This window comes from Ochotona princeps, chromosome 9 (assembly GCF_030435755.1).
Source record: "Ochotona princeps isolate mOchPri1 chromosome 9, mOchPri1.hap1, whole genome shotgun sequence".
NCBI classification, from domain to species: domain Eukaryota; kingdom Metazoa; phylum Chordata; class Mammalia; order Lagomorpha; family Ochotonidae; genus Ochotona; species Ochotona princeps.
Window position 1 is genome coordinate 6,764,234 of NC_080840.1, and position 16,763 is coordinate 6,780,996.

General features: G+C 49.6%; 1 protein-coding gene across 1 annotated transcript in view; it reads right to left on the bottom strand.

Annotated features, from left to right (window-relative positions):
- The window catches only part of TG (thyroglobulin), a 205,445-nt gene that overhangs the window by 81,600 nt on the left and 107,082 nt on the right, over window positions 1–16,763 (bottom strand). The window contains exons 37-41 of the mRNA XM_004580737.2: window positions 15,514–15,678; window positions 11,877–12,096; window positions 10,514–10,607; window positions 8,260–8,410; window positions 2,858–3,057 (exon numbers count right to left, since the gene is read on the bottom strand). Of these exons, the coding sequence (XP_004580794.2) occupies window positions 2,858–3,057; window positions 8,260–8,410; window positions 10,514–10,607; window positions 11,877–12,096; window positions 15,514–15,678 (830 nt within the window). The remainder of the gene's footprint in view (window positions 1–2,857; window positions 3,058–8,259; window positions 8,411–10,513; window positions 10,608–11,876; window positions 12,097–15,513; window positions 15,679–16,763) is intronic.

Below are 16,763 nucleotides of genomic sequence, written 5' to 3' on the forward strand. Positions count from 1 at the left end.
TTTTGGAAGACAGTGTTGGAATCTTCTGGGTCCTGGTGAGTGTCTTGTTACTGAGAAAACTCTGAAGAAATCCCCCCAGGATCAACTCAAAGAAGGTGCAACACCACACACTGGAAGATGTTAGTACTCAAGCTTCCTGCCACTAAGATGGGCCCACTTCAGAGCGACAGATGGAAAACCACCAGAACCAAAGAATAAGAAATTCAAGATGAGAGTGGGTGGGAGGAAGCTGGAACGTCTGACCACTGCCCTGTTAATGTGCTCATTTGCTGTCGGCGTGGCCCATGTTAGTTGCGGAGCATCTCCTTACCGTTCGATTGCTGTATGCATGAGGTCCCTGGGGCCCTGTGCAGAGCAAGGCATGCTGGTGCCTGCCCTGCTGCACTTTAAGGTCTTGTGGTCAAGGCAGCCATGGCACTAAGGGTAATCATTTACCAATGGAAATCATGACAGTGCATGGGAGAACAGACAGCAGAAGCTCTGAGTTGAAAGTCTAGAAGACTTCCCCAAAGGACAAGCAGTTGGGCAGGTGTTAGGATGTGGATGTGGTTAAAGCATGCTCCCAAAGTCTCAGGTGTCTGGAGTTTGGGGCTCAGAGTGGCAATGTGAGGGTCGTAGGCTATCTAGGAGGGCCCAGCGAGGGACACGTGTGATGGATGTTACTTTTGGAAGATTAGGTACTCACGGGGCTCCAAGTTGGTGCTCCAGAGAAAACTGTCACAAAGGAAGGAGATGAACCTCTTTCCCACTCTGACCTGTCCCACCACATGCTCTCTTCCTCTGTCTGCTGAGACATTGTACACCACAAGGTCTTCCTCAGAGCCCAGTCAGTCCAATACCATGCTCTGAGCTGAGTAAGCCTGTTGTCCTTCTGTGCTTCCAACCTCAGGTATTCTGCTTTAGTCCCAGAAGATGGATCAGTATGTCAAACAAAGAGGAGAAAAAGAGAAAAGTCTTCCATACAAAGAAAGCTCCTTATACAACAGGACTGCAAAAAGACAATGGAAAAAATATATATAGTATGAAAAAATATATATAGTATAAGCATGCATACAGTATGAAAAACCAACACGTGGGCTTAAAATAAAAAAAGTTTGCACCAAGATAAACTCATCTTTTAATTCCATTACTTTGTTAAATACTCTTCTATGAGACACAACACCGTATTGATTCCAAGGGACAGGAGAGGTTTCCGCGGCTGAAGGAGAGAGGAGGAATGGCAGGTGGTACTATTTCCTATTGGGAATTGTGACAATGCTGATCTTGTGTAGTCAAGCCCAAGTGAAGACACTTCTACCATCTTACAACCAAGTCTTTGGATCCCAAAGGTTGTGCATCTATAAGGTTTTGGAATTGCTACCAAGTGAATAAGGATTTCAGTTTATGCTGTTGGTCTCAAGGGTTCTCCCTCTTTCCTGAATTTAGTGTCTGAATTGTTTCCTTGACTTCCCATGATGCCTCTCTTTTACCTTTATATTCTACCCTGCTCAATGAGCCATCTTCTTTAAGGTGCAGGTGCAGTTTTTTACTTCCTTAAAAAACCCTTTGCAAGCACACCAATGTTCACGGCAGTACCATTCACAATAGCCAAACCGTGGACACAACCCAAATTGTTGTCAGCCAATGACTGCATGCAACAAGCATGCTCTATATGCAGAATGGAATAAAGCCTGGAGAGGAAAGGAGATTTTGATCCATGCTACTCCAGGCATGAACCCTGAAGATGTTCATGCTAGAGGTTAGATACTGCGTCTGTTCATTTACATTATGTGCCAGGAATCAGCAGATTCAGAGAGTCAGAAAGAACACATGGGCTGTGGGAATTGGGAGAATGGAAAGCCAGGCTTTCTCTACGGGATAAGTGGGACGCTATGGCAACAGTGCTGATGATTGCACAACTCACTGCCACTGAATCGGACACTTGGAGATAGTAAAAATCCCCAATTGGAAACACATAATTGTTCTCAGTCACTTGAGCAATGAGCCCCTCTGTTTTCAGGGTAAAATTCCAAGCTGCTTGAGGCAGCTGGACATCTCTGTGCCTATGCTCTGCTGGTCAGCAGGACCCTGACCTCCGGCCTTTCTCTGTCACCAGGACTCTGCACAGCCCCTCCAGGGAGGACTGTTTCCATACCTGTACCTTCTCCTACACGCGCTGGGACCTTCTCTGTTAACCACTCTCATTTAAATCACCTGCTTTAAGTTCTTGTCATCCCCACACCCCCTCACCCCTCAGTAACTAAACACTTCCCAAGCCTGGCAGCATGTATCACTTATCATGACTTACTAGAATCTAGCATGGCACATCTGGCACAAATTAGAAGCTCAGTAATATTAGAAGCTAATCAAAGACAGAACAAGAAACACTGAAGCTTAATGCAATGGCTAGCCACATTACTTTTTCCATCATGACCATTGTCCTCATCAGTATCATCACATTATCACCATTATTGTCACTATCACCATCATCATTACCACCATTATCATTACCATTATCACTATCATCATCATCAATTAGCAAGCCCTGCAGACAATGCAACAGAATCCTGAGTAGTGAGTTCTAGTCTTTGCCTCTAATCATTGGTTCAGGCCACCAAATCCTAATGAAGTACTTGCAGCAAATAGATACTCCAACACCTAGGAGTTCTCTCATTGTAGACCCAATGAATGGTGGTCAAGGGAGGCATTGGAATCCTGGAGTCACAGAACCTGGAAGGGCAACCCTAAGCAGAAGTCACAGACCAAAGGCTAAGGGAAACCCCAGCCATTAGAGCCAACCAGCCTCAAGAGGCAGCAGAGACAACAGCAGATCTCCCCAAACCTGCAAGTGAGGCCTGAGAGAGCACCTGTGACTCACCATCAGCAGAGCCCTCTGGAAGAGTTTGGAGTTTGTGATCCCAGTGAAGAGATGGATGCTGGCCACCTCAGCCCCGCCACGGTCTGCTGCCAGGGATACACGCTGAGGGTCCCCGCCAAATGCACTGATGTGGGTCTGCACCCATGTCAGGGCTGCAACCTGGTCCAGCAGTCCCCAGTTGCCAGTCACTTCACCAGACCCTTCGTAAAACAGGAAAGTCATATTGTGATTTTGCAACCTTGGATTTAATGATCAAGGTAGAGTCTATACCAAGTTCATAGCTTCTGCAGAAGCTCTGGGCTCTTGTCCTGCCAGGCCAACACCACAGGGTTCCGAACATGGCCAAGAGACAATGAGAAGAATGTGACTTCCTAACTCACACACATGCAGGAGTGAACTCCAGCTATAGCCCTTGCTAGCTAAGAGAGCTTACCCACATCCCTCCACCTCTCTGGGCCTCTGCTTTCTTACTGGCTGACCAGGGCAGCTGCTGTGACAGGTGGGAGACCACAGACATGCGTGTTCAGTCGTGCCAAGCAGCTCAGCACAGGTGGGAAGCATACAGGTCTTTGCTCCTGTACAGATAGCTCTCCATGAGAATAGCCAGCCCAGAGCAGAACCCACTGTCTCATCTACCGTGGCCTTCAAAGGTGTGCCACTAAACCCATCTCCCCTTCCTTTCTCATGAAGTTCAATCATATTCATGGATTAATGAAATGTTTTAGACACAGGAAGAATGCAGCACCACTGTTCTCCTTGGATTCTTAGCACACTCCATGCCCACCTGCCTTCCTTTGTCGACCTCTGAATTCCGTGGGTCATTTTCCCATTGACTCCACTAACCTGTCCTTAATCACACCTTGAAACACCAGCCCTCACGCTGGTCTTAGCTGAAGTCCACACGCTTTCTGGTGTGCCAGGAGACCTTAGCAGATTCTATGTGGTAGGAACATTTCTGGTATATATCAGACCATTCCCCAAGCTCTGGACTCCTCACAGCTCTCCACCGTGCACCACAGCTATAGTGAACAGGACTCAATTCCTAGCAAGAAACTATTGAGGAGTTCCCAAGTAGGAAAAAAAAATGGTATCCTGGTCCTCCCAGTTCACATCCATCATGCTGAAGAGAACACCAACAACTCAGAGAGCAAGAAGGATGGAAATGAGTCTTCCAGTTGTAGAGACTTCCAGAATTTCTTCAAACACTTTTCATGTTCTGGGTCTGCTGAAGTCATTCATTGGCACAACATGATCCTCACTATGGACTTTTCTGGAATGTGTGTGGATGTTCCAATTGCCAGGATGAACATATTTTTTTTCCTCCAAGGTATTGGGCAGCCCAAGGGAGCAAGGTACCAGCTGAACAGACCCAAGTCCTACAGATTTGGGAAGTAACATTCACAGCCTGATTTTCCAGCAACAACTAGTGAAGGTATCTCCTTGCCTCTACCTTTCTATCGGTCAGCATCCCATCACTTGTCAAGTTGGGATACAGGCACCCACTAGCTCCCTGACTATCTGGCTGGTTCTCAACTGCCCATTCTATTTCCTCAACCCTTAGTAAAGTCCAGCCTTGTCAGTGGGTATCAACGGGAGGCAGCCAACATGCTGCCAAGTGCCATGTGAGCCCTGAGCAATCACAGCTGTTGTGCTTCAACTTTTCCAGTCTGTAAAATGGGGATATGACTACTACCTGCTTCATTTGGTTGCTACGATAATTAAACTAATTAACATTTGTAAACAGCATGGAACTCCTCTCCACCTGGAACAAGGCATTAAAGAGGACTTTTTTTCCCTAAATAAAGTGAGGCAAGCTTAGTTCTAATAGCCTGTCAGCAAGGCCCTGAGCAGGGCCAGGCCTACTGTCAACAGCAGGAAGATCAGTAGCCCTCGGGCAGGGGCCCAGTGCCTGCTCCTGTGCTCAGCCAGCCTAACAGACTTTCTGGGGGAAGGGGAGGGGAATGTGGTGCTGAGAGCAACAGGGACCATGAGGTCATGGCCATGTGTGGTTACCGGTGGCTTTCCAGCTTCCTGGCCTGCTGTCTGGCGCGCTGGCCAAAGCATACTTCCTCTGTTCCTGCTCTAACATGCCTGCTGCTCACCCCTCCCCCTCTGTCCTTGTGTGCCACTGCCCCTGCAGCCACCATGCTTTGCCAGAGAAGGACAATCCCTGGGTGCTGATGCTTTCAGGGTCTGTCTCCATGGTAGGATTCAGGCCCGGGGGCACGGCCTGCTCCCCCATCTCATTACCCATGCCTTCATTTCCTTTCCAGTTGCCCTTGTCAACAGGAGCAAGCTGCCTTGAAATCCTGGGCTTGGCTCTGCTTGTCTCCCAGAGAGCACAGGTTTGTGCAGGCACCCCAAGGCCCAAAAGGAGACATTGAGTGGATCTCATGCTGCTGGGATCTGGAGACAGCTGTGTGCCATCACTGTCAAGACCTGGACTGGGAAAATGCAAGACTGCAGGGCTGGTTTAGAGCTCCTGCCTCTGAAAAATGGGACCATTATGGTCCCAGGACCAGCTCATGCTCTTGTCTTCCCACACCTCAGCTGTTAGCTGCTTCACTGCAGAGCGATAGCTGTGATGGGACCGGGAAAGGGAGGAGAAGAGATAGGAGGGAGGGGAGGGGAGGGGGGATGGCGAGAGGGGAAAGGGAAGGGGTGGGGAAAGAAGGAAAGGTGAGGAAGGAGAGGGGATGGTAGAGTCATACAGGGGAAAGTGGGGAGCAAAGAAGTGAGGGTAGGGGAGGCTGGACCTGGGACATTGAAGGCCCACAGAGCAAGGCCACTGCATTTAGACACTGTCCTGCTCAGAAGCAGAACCTGACGCTGAGGCAGGCTCCCAGGACAGCCCAGCTCTTTCCGAATGTAGGCTCTGAGTCATGCTTTTCAACTGTTCAGAAGGAAACGGCGAGGGAGTGCTATGTGGAGCATGTGAGGGGGCATTAAACGTACCGCATGGGCTAGTGTGAGGGTGTGCACAGGACATGACATTGTGGCCAAACCCATGGAATGAGCGACAGGACAAGAGACCCCTGATGCCAACTCTGGACTTCAGGGGCCAGTGCAGGATCAGTCAGGTGCCCAGGATGACAAAGGAGTCCCCCTGATTCTGGGGGCAGTAGCAGGAGAGGCTGAGGGGGCACAGGGAGCATATGGGAGCTCTGTGCCTTTTGCTCAGCTTCTTGGAAACTGAAAACTGCTCTAAATCATATATATATACAGAAAAGGAGAGGGATGCACCTTGGTCCTAGGCTGCTCAGGGGAATAAGTGTAGTTGGAGGCCTCCACCAGGATCATCCTCCCAGCTACACGTCCCTACACCTTATGGCTTCCATACCCTCTGCACAGCCTGGTCTATGGCAGTCCAGGGCCGGCCCATGGGCACTTCAGGAGCCTGTGTCTGTGCCCCGTGGCTCTGCTGCTGCTCTCCCCACTGTCGCTGCCCCTGGGCCTTGGCTTCTGTCTTGAGTTGGCAAGGATGCTTCTCAGGGCAGCACGGTAGCAGAGCTGAGACCTCAGAAACTCTGGGAGGCCAGCTCAGAGCCACGTGACTGAGAAATGAGAAGCCGAAAGGGCCTACCTAGCCATGTGAGGAGTAAGCTGAAGGAAGGCCTGTCACTGTCTGCCTCCTGGGACTGGGCTCAGGGGGCTCTTTTACCACAGCAAGTCTTTTTGCTACCAAAGGGACACATGGTGCTGGCTCCAGCAAGGCACTCTGCAAGACGCATTTCCCTTCTCCCTGGTTGATGGTTTTTCAATTGAGCAACACGAACTGGCAGCATTGGTACAAATCAGAAGTAAGAGGGGTTCCATGTGCAAGCTTCCATTGTTTCTCCATCATCCACCCTCATTAGCAGCCAAAATGAGTTTCACTGAAAGTATAAGAGCTTTCAACCAAACGGCTGCCACACAGGCATCATCTCCTGCCCCTCAGGAATGGGCAGATGACAAACAGAAACTCACTCTCTTCTAACTAGAATTGCTCCAAGCCAGAAGGTCAGCCTTGCCTGAGAGAGCCTCCCCAGAGCCTGGTCAGGAGGGACGCTGAATTCCAGCCACTCTTTAGAGAAGGGAGCTACTAGATTCACAAATCTTTGTCAATCTCGTGTTTCAGGAAAGGGAAGTCCAGCAGAACCCTCCTGAAAAGTGAGCTTGCCTGTGAAAACTCCTTTACACTTGGTTTGTGTCTCACCATCACCCAAGGCCTGTGGAATAGAGTGGGGAGCATGAGAGAGAAAGCTGCGGATTTGGTCCCCAAGAGCACCTGACCCTGTAATGGGAACGATGCTATCTGTCCATCGTCCACATCTCCCATGCGGGCCTTGGGCTACATTGCACCTTAGTATACTACCTGTCCCATGGAACACTAGAGGGCCCCATACCACCCGAAGCTCATGCTAAGTGGTCCACCCACTCCTTGTGCCCTGGTCATGCAGGATGCCTGCCCCACTCACACAAACCAGAGCTGTCCATCATTCTGGCCATGGTGCCTTCACCTGCCCATCCTAACTTAGCATATAAGATATTCAAGGGGGTAATGAGATCCTTGGGAAACAGGGAGGGTGCTCAGCCCCTTCCCATGAGGTCTTTAAAATCTACTAACGTCTCTAAAATTGTTTGCCAGGTACCACATATTCTCTCACTCAAGTCTCACGGTCATTTTGGAAACTGAGTAGAGTGCGAATTACCCATTTTGCAGAGGATAAAACTGAGACTGGAGTAAAGGAAGGGCACAGCCCGTGGATGGCAGAGCTGCCTGCCCTTCAATCCTCAGATTCCAAGGCAGTGCTCCTGGCCTCTGAGGCTGCTACCAGGTGCCTCCCGCACCTCGCTAGCTGCTGGAGGTACGGAAAGATGCAGCTGGGTTGACCCGAGGCTCGTCTGCCCTGGCAGGCAGTGGGGATGACAGGAGGCAGGACAGTGTTCGTGAGGGAGGTTGAGGGTGTGTGGGTAGGGGAGGGATGGCTGTGTTGGTGTAGTCCTTGATCTCAGACACATGGCCTCCCTGTGCAGGGAAGAGCTGCAGTCATTCCTTACAGCCTTCTGGAGACAGGCAGCTCCCAATGAGCCTGCTCTGCCATTTCCAAACCTTATGAACTTGAGCATGTTTCTAACCTCTTCGGGCCCTTGGTTCTCTGCCCCTCTCACCAGGCCCCGCATCCCCAACATCAGATAGAATTTATGACGCACTTGGAACAGTGACAGACACATGTCGCGCCATAAAGGACAGCTGCTATCCTCCTGTGTGGGCGTCAGTCCTGCTGTAGGCTCTGGGGACTGCGCTAGAATGTGCTCTGTGCGAGGCTCGGCTGCAGGAGTTGGTAGCCCGGAAAGGGCGGCACACTTAACACTCACAGAGCCACCCTCAGTCAAGGGACCCAGCCAACAGCACAGCTCACCGGAACTCAGGAAGCCAAAGACGCCCACGCGGTAGCCAGCAGTGACCACGATGAGGTTGCCAAGGGCAGCGAGGAAGGAGCCATCGATCGCCGGCTGCCTTTCTCCCTCCATGGTGTTGTGGAAGAAGACAAGGACTGCTGCGTTGGGTCCCTGTGGGGTTGGAGAATTAGAGGGGCTTGAGGCTGATCCCACTTATCCACAGGAGTGTGGCAGGGGCAGTTTTCCCTGCCAGCAGCCAGCTTCCCAGCCCATTCAGCCAGCTCCTCCCATCAGCTCTGCCTTGGAGAACACAGGGGTGCAGGTGTGGGCTGAACTGTAGCACCTCAGATTTTAGGCAGATGTCCTTACCCCCACACCGTGGTCTGGAGCTTTGGTCCTATGATCCTCTGTGTGATGATGTTGGGAGTGGTGGCCCTTTAAGAGGTGGAGACCTGGGGACGGCCTTTGCAAAAGATTAGGGGGTACTTGCAGGACCCCCGGATTAATTCTCACAGAGAGCTGTGATAGAAGGCGTAAACCAGTCCTTGTCCAGCTCTTTGGCTTCCTGCCTGGCCATGTGATTGCATCCTATCAACCTCACTGCAGCCTATTGTCATCCACCAAGATGCCACACCTAAGGGACTTTGGATAAAGACAGGGACAGAGGGCTGATTGCAAGTCACAGGGAGACACAGGTCCACCAGGCAGTTAGAGAGCCTTGGGAGCAACCACACCTGCGACCCTCAGTCACGGTCCTTCAGCCGCCAGAACTGTGAGGCAGCAAGCTCCTTCCATTTCCTAGACCTTGCTTCACAGCCAGGGGACCCACGCCCTACACAAGAAGGGCCTGGCTCCTGCTCTGTGGAGTGAACATGTGATGTGGCAGGGGCAGTTGCTCCCTCTAGGCCTGGGGCCCAGCTCACAATGCCACATGGTGTCACATGGTCCCCCAGCAACAAGGACTGACCCATGGTGTGTTGCAGAACAGTTTTCTGGGTCCTCGGGACTCCTGTCAGCTGGCGTCTCCTTGCCAGTAACCCACTCACAGCTGTATGTGGCCACAGCTTACAGAACATCCCCCAGGCCCCAGGCCCCAGGCCCCACCATTAGAATACACTTGTGTTGATTATTTAGTCCTTAAGCAACTCCTCAAAGTTGGTGTGTTCTTATCTTTCCCATTTTACAAACAAGGAGGAGACAATAAGTTAAAGGATGCCAGGTGGCTCATCTGGGCTCACACAGGAAGAGGAAGCAGTAGGTTTGCACTCAGGTTAAGCCTTTTTAAATATCAGAACACTTCACTCTCTCTGGAAACCCACTGCCCCACTCCAGGCCATGCTATATACATATGGAACTGGGCAACTCATGCCTTATCTGGACCAGGTCCTGCTACCCCAGGCGGTGAGTTCTCCACTCCATGTACAATGGCTCTGACACACAGAGATGCTTCCACAAGACCCTCCTCAAGAGCAAACACTGCCTAAGGACCTACCTCAGTGGGTGCTGTGCTGAGTACTTGTACCTAGAAATACCCATGCAATTTTCTACTTCATGAAATAGTTGCTATGACAACCATGAGCACCCTCATTCTACAGGTATGAAACCTGAAGCTGCAACTGCTCATACAGACTTGAGCTTCAGAACAGGGCACTGGTGGATTCAAGGCCCAAATCCAAAACCCATCCTACTGTGTCAAGACATGTTCCTAGAGGCTCTTCCTAAGGAACACATTTGGGTTCTGCATATGGGGACTAATTTGAATCTTGGCTCTATACTTCTTAGCCCTAGTCACACCAGCCCCAGTGCCCAGGTTATGCTGCCCATCACTGGGTATCTTGCTCTGGGTATCTCCGTGAAAAACTATTGGTACTGAAAATCACCCAAGATTCACTGCTTCTCTTTCTATTCCTGCCCATCCTCCTGAAACAGAGGCCTTCCAGGGCAGCTCTGTGGGGTTTAGACCTGGGTCCCACCTGTCACATTGCCTGGTCATCCCACATCATCTCTGTCCTATCCAATGGGGATAATGGGGCCACCCCAACATGCTTCAGTGGTGAGGTTGCTGAAGAGTCAGATGTGGCATGGGGAGGGTCAGGGTGCCTCCCTGCTTGCTCACAGACATCAGATCCCAGGTGGCAGTGGTTGGCGACAGTGTTGCAAGGACACAAGCTATGCCAAGCATAGAGGTGCGTGAACTGGGCTGACAGGGACAACATCAGGAAGCCCAAAGGGACACTCTGCAAGAAACACAACAGCAAGTGCTTCCAGACTCACCACATTCTCAGGAACGAAGACATTGAGGTACAAGCAATCTTCACTGACTCCTGGAGGTGCGGGCGTCCTGGTGCCCGGCTGCCAGCAGCTGGCCCTGCCAAGACAGAATGTGCTGTTTCCAAGAGAAGCTGTCATGGGGACATCCCCTGCCTCCCCACTCAATCCATGGCCAGGACCTGTTACCGGCTTGAGCAACGAGAGCAGAAACTAGATCTGGGACCATGCAACATGGCCGAGCAATGCTCACCTGCCCACAGGCAACTTGGCTCAGCACTAGCTTCACTAGCCCCAGGCTACAATCACTCCTCACTCAAATCTCCACCACCTCCCCGGCCCCCATGGGCCTGGCCTGATGCAGTCAGGTGCTCTCATCGGTGCACAGTTCTGGCTTTGCTTCCCAAGGGGTAGAACACATTTACACCCCACCTCTCTATACTACTGTTGGAGTCAGAAAAAATCTGCCCTTGGGTTTCAATTTTTTTGCATCAAAATAAACGTATCAGTTGAGTCCATTCCAACTTTTTAGGCAGTAGCCTCAAATCTGACCACAAGCAGTACTGGACAGAAAAGGTGACAATCTATTGGCAGTGAAGTGCTTGTCACAGGCCATCTGAAGGCACTTCAATTAGGAGAGCAGTTTCCACGTCAACTGTTTCAAATGACATTTGTGTGGAAGGAGCAGGCAAAACAGCATATGTTGAGAGGGAGAGAAAGGATATTCAGGTCTAGCCAAATAAAACTCCTTGCAATATTGTCTTCTGGTGGGGAAAGCCTCTCCAGTTTTTGGTTTGATTCAGTCATTCCTGTTCCCACAAATCTGATCTCTTGCATCTCCTAACTAAAGCCCCCTTCGGCTGTGTGCAGTCATTGCTGTACAGCTGCAGATGACATGCAACGGACGTCAAGGCCGTCAGAGAAAGCGTGGGTTATGCAAGAAATGATACATGAATTTCAAAATTACCTTATCTCTTAATTCCATTTTCATGAACCCTTTGAAGCACCCTTGTTTGTACCCCACTTTTGGGGGTGACATGGTTGTTTCAATGGCCTCTCTTTCCTGGATGCAATGTCCAAGGACTTTTGGAAGAATGGATGCTGAGGAAGGCAGGACAAACCGAGTCCCCCATCACTGGATGGACAGAGCACCCAGGTCCAAGCATCTCCACATGGACTCCTCTAACAGTAAAGCAATCTTCAGTCCCCGAGATGTGGGCATTTATTCATTACAATATTCAATGAAACCTCAAATAGCATTTATCCCATCCCGGAATGCACTGCGCTGCTATGGAGTCTTGCTTGGATGGATTAGAATGGGAGAAGTTTCTCTGGGAAGTCATCAAAATGCATTCCACTCAACTCCTACCTTGGCTTGGTGGCATCCCAGGAGCCTGTCCAGTTCAAGGGCTCTGGTGCCTGGAAGCGGCCCTCTTCCAGGGGTGGGGTAGCATAGGGAACTCCAAGGAACTGGTCCACTTGCTTCCACGACATACCCAGTTGGATGGCCAGGGACCTTCCCAGCAACCAGCCGTGGGTGGCAATGGATACAGAAGGTGTAGATGTCTTAGAGCGGAGCTGGGGGGTCCCTGGCAGGAAGACAAAGTGGGTAAGGAGGAGAGGTGGTAGGGAGTGATTGATTCGCTGGTGTTCTGAAGGCACTTTAGGCACAAGAAAATAAAACCACTGCCATTTGCAACTTGAAAATGTCAGTAATTCATCTGGATCACATAGCTTAAGTCAAGTCAGTTTTCCATTGAACAACAAAAACAACAGTACAGCCTGCTAATCTTTACTAGGCACCAAATACATGCTAAGGGCAGAACTAATTCCCTCCACAATGTGTGGATTCTTCCCAGTCGCCTTGCAAGGTCCACACTGAGCCACAACTCCTTACTGGCACCTGGGGCTATTAAGGAGTCCCCGATGGAGGAGAATTCCACCCCAGACCTCTGCGATTAAGCCAAGCCATCATTGCAGTGGCCAAATACAAGGAGTCTTCCTAATAATAGAGATAGAGAATGAATGCAACTTTTATAGTTATGCCAGGTCACGTTTCCCCACTAAATGTGTTTACTGCAAAGTTATGAAACCAAATGACTTCAAGAACTTTGGATCTCAGGTTTGCAGGCTTATATTGAAGGACTCCTGCCAGGACCACAGGGTCATGTCAGGTTGAAAGCTCTCATTTCTCGCCGCCAGCTCTTAACCATGCCCCTTTGTCACAGAGAGTCAATGGCCAGTTCCTTCCCACCTCTTCTGTGCCACCATTGCCAGGATGCCCACACCCACAAGAACGCCCTGTTGCTTCCTGTTGAACCCCACCTGGCCCCTAAATTCAAGCCAGGTATGCCTGCCATCCCTCCTTCAGGCCCCAAAGCCACTTCCGCCCCTTCCCTGAAGTGCTAATCTCCTGCTACATTTATCAGTACCTTGGTCACCCTATCTTATTTCCTCCATTGTATTTTCTTTCATTCATTCATCAGTTCAATAAACCTTTGTTCAGTCCAGGCCCAGTGCCAAGAACTCTTTCCAGGGACTTGATACTGTCCTGTGTCTGACTCAGGGTCTTGTACATAAGGAACAATAAATAGCATGAAGAAAGCTTGTGCCTGGGAGACAGGCGTCCTGGATGAGGTCTAACAGTCAAGTGCCAGTGCGACTGGCTGATCTCTGCAGCTTCCTCTATCAGAACACATGGCTGGTGGGCATATGGGAGAGGAGGCAGGTGGACACAGAGACGGACAGACAGACAGACAGAATCTCTCCATTGCTCAAGGGCTTGGCATAATGCAGCAGCTCTCAGAGGGAAGTGATTCTTTTAAAAACATTTATTTACATATTTATTTGAAAAGTAGAGTAACAGAGAGACAGAATCTTCCACCCACTAGTTCACTCCCCAGTTGGCCACATTGGGCAGAGCTGGGCTTATCTGAAGCCAGGAGCTAGGAGCCAGGAGCTTCCTCTGGGTCTCCTATGCAGATACAGGGAACATCTTTCACTGCTTTCCCAGGTTAGTAGGGAACTGAATCAGAAGTGGAGCAGCCTGGAGTTGAATCAGTGCCACTATGGGATGCTGGTGCTGCAGACAGTGGCCTTACTTGCTACATCACAGCATGTGATTTTTGTCCCTTGGGGACATGTAGAAATTCTGGAAACCTTTTTAGTTGTTGCAAGGCTTGGGGTGTTGCTAATCACCCCACAATAGATGGAAAAGCTTCCCACAGCAAGAATTCTCTGGCTGCAGATGCTAACAGGGTTCAAGGTTGAGAGGCTCTGAAATCAAGTCTGTTCACAGTCTCCAGGCCAAAAGGCTTTGGAACTGATAGGAGGACACTCCAAAAAATGACAGGAAAAGGAATTCAAAGGTGGGCTTAGGAACTTGTACCATGGTCTTTCAAGTTTGGCCACCAGCTGTGGCATTGGCATCCCATAAGTGTGCTGGTTCAAGTCCTAGCTAATGCCCTGGGAGAGCAGTCAAAGACAGTCCAAGTTCTTGTGCACCTGTATCCATGTGGGAGACCAGGATGAAACTGTTACGGCCCTTTGGAGGATCTCTCTGAATCTCATCCTCTCTGTCTGTAACTCTGTCTTGCAAATTAACAAATCGATAAAAGAGAGAAATGTTTATTTTGGCACAAAGAGATTTAGAAACTCCTGCATCATTTTGTGTGTGAATGAATGAATGGAAGGCAGAGAAAGAGAGGACAGACAGAAGACAAAGTGAGTTGAGTCTTCCCCGTTGTAAAAGCATTAGAGTACAAGTTACAACTCAGAATGGAAAGAAACAGTTACTGTTATTTAATCTGGCATCCAATCACAAATCAGGGCTGACCTTTGGCTTCTCCTCATCAACCAAAGGGCCTCAGGCCAGCTTTCAGCACTGTGGCTGCTACAGTGGAGGAACCTTCTCTTGTCATACAGGAAATAGCCACATCGCATGAGCGTGGCATCATCTGAAGGTGAGAGCCAAGCCAGAAAAGCACAAAAGCTGAAGAATTTCGAGGGAATCCAAGTTGCTTTTCCAGAGACCATGGCATCCAATCCTCTTCGCAGAGGCTGCCCGGTGAGATCAAACATGGGAAAATCGTTAGATGGACAGTTCTCGCTTTGAGATCTCTTGCAGAATCAGTGGATTCTCTTCAAAAACACATCATCCAGCCACGTGACTACCTGGGCTAAGACAATCTCCTGCAGCTCTTAGCTGCAGGCAAGGTCTACGAAGACACATCCTTCTGCACATCACCTTTCTTGGACGTGAGCATTCCCCCAGTGGAGTCCGTCACACTACATTCATAAAGAAGTCTCTCTCTCTCTTTCTCTCTCTCTCTCTCTCTCTCTCTCTCTCACACACACACACACACACACACACACACACACACAAACACTTTGCTTCACCAAACTCAGACCTTGATGCTCAGGCCTTTCTCAGCAGCAGAGCCACATGGATGGGCTGCATGCAGTGGTGAAGCACACTGTTAATGTCAGCCTCCCTTGACTAAGCAATCTAGTGTCCAAATGAAAAGGAGATAGTACCAGAAGCAGAAGCTGCAAGACCTCCACAGGTAAGAATCAAAGTAGCCCCAGATGTGAGGGCTCCCAGCCTCCAGGTTAAAGGATGAGGCTGAAGGGCAGGACAGGGCTACAGGGCTGGATCAGAGATGAGCTCACCCACCACTCTCAGCACTAACGTAGGCACCAAACGATAGAAAAAAAGAAATGTAAAAGAATGTTCTAGATGTACAAAACAGTAATGAACAGTGGTCTATTTAATCTTTTTCTAGGAAATTCAAAGGCCAAGAGGGCACCAGAAATAGACGTAAAAATAGTTTTTTCCTTACTTTCCTTCAGTCCACTCCAGGTGAGTGCTACCTGGACCAGGATAACTTGGGTCAACTTTATCCAAGAATCGAAGGCCATCGCCCACCAAATTTCCATGTGAACCTCATTCCCAGCCATGCCCAGGTTGCTCAGGAATGTCCCCAGAGATACAGGCCTGGGCCTACCTGGCTTTCTGTAGACGTGGGTGGCCTCTTCACGGAGTAGAAGCTGACAGGTTTGGCCCTGTAGGCTATGGGTACAGCTCTGGGTATCAGGATAGAACATGCACCTCACAGCTCCAGGTCGGATCTGAAGAGTGGTGACAAGACAGTCCTGGTGACTGGAACATTCTGCAGGGAAGAGGAGGAAGGAGAACCTTGGCCTCAGAGCTGTTATGTCAGTGATGGCTGCAGGCTTTGATCCAGGCATGCATCCACCCATCATGTCCCCATCCATCTACTCACCCACCCACCCACCCAGTTATGTAATTACTCATTCATCTAAATACCATCTAAAAATCTTAGTTATTATACCAAGAGCTAGGAAATAAAATGGTAGAGACTGCCCTATCAATCTATTTTCCACACAACAGATCTCTGTTCAACTCAGAAATGTGTTCTTGTTGTTGTTATTATTATTACTATTTTGCTTAAAACGTGTCCAGGGATCCTCATGGACTGGAGGATTTGGTCGTACTGGACAAGGTTCTCCATACCTCTGCTCTCGCCATCCTTTTCAGCCTCTCCTCCCGCTGTCCACTTTAATTCTTCCCCAGCTGGCTATTTACTCATCATGTTCCACCAGCAATCATGCCCTTTCCACCACAAATGCCAGGTACTGCACCTGAGAAACTACTGCATGGCATTCAGTAGTGAGGGCAGCTCTGAAAATAGCACCGCTTCATTTGACTAGGGAAGACGTGCATGGCTTCAAGCCCTGTGCATCACCCAGGCTCTGTGAATGGTACCAGCCAGAGTGGTGCAGTGTGCTACCTCTTCCTCTATACATGGTGGCCCAGTCCACATGATAAACATGGTTTTGAACATTTTCATATCCAACCATGCAGGAATCTTGAGTACATTCGGAATCTTGGAGGGATGGAAGTGATACCCAATTTCAGCCTATTTTAGAAGTTAGAAGTCTTTGTAGAAGTCCCAATGAAGCAATTACCTAGGATTTATTTGATTACCTCTAGAATTTACCACCCATGACTAGAAACACTGTAACATCTGTGGGCAGGTTTACCTATTTGAAAGTTGTTTTTGTTTGTTTGTTTTCTGCAATAAAAAGTCTCTCTTGAACTTTAAGTTTTACCCTTTAGATTTAGCTTTGCCCTGTGAGAATGGTCAACCCTAGTGTAGTTCCTCCTCAAATGGCAGCCCACCAGGTATCTAAGGGTAGATGTCATAGCCATTTCCCTTGATCCTCCGTCTGG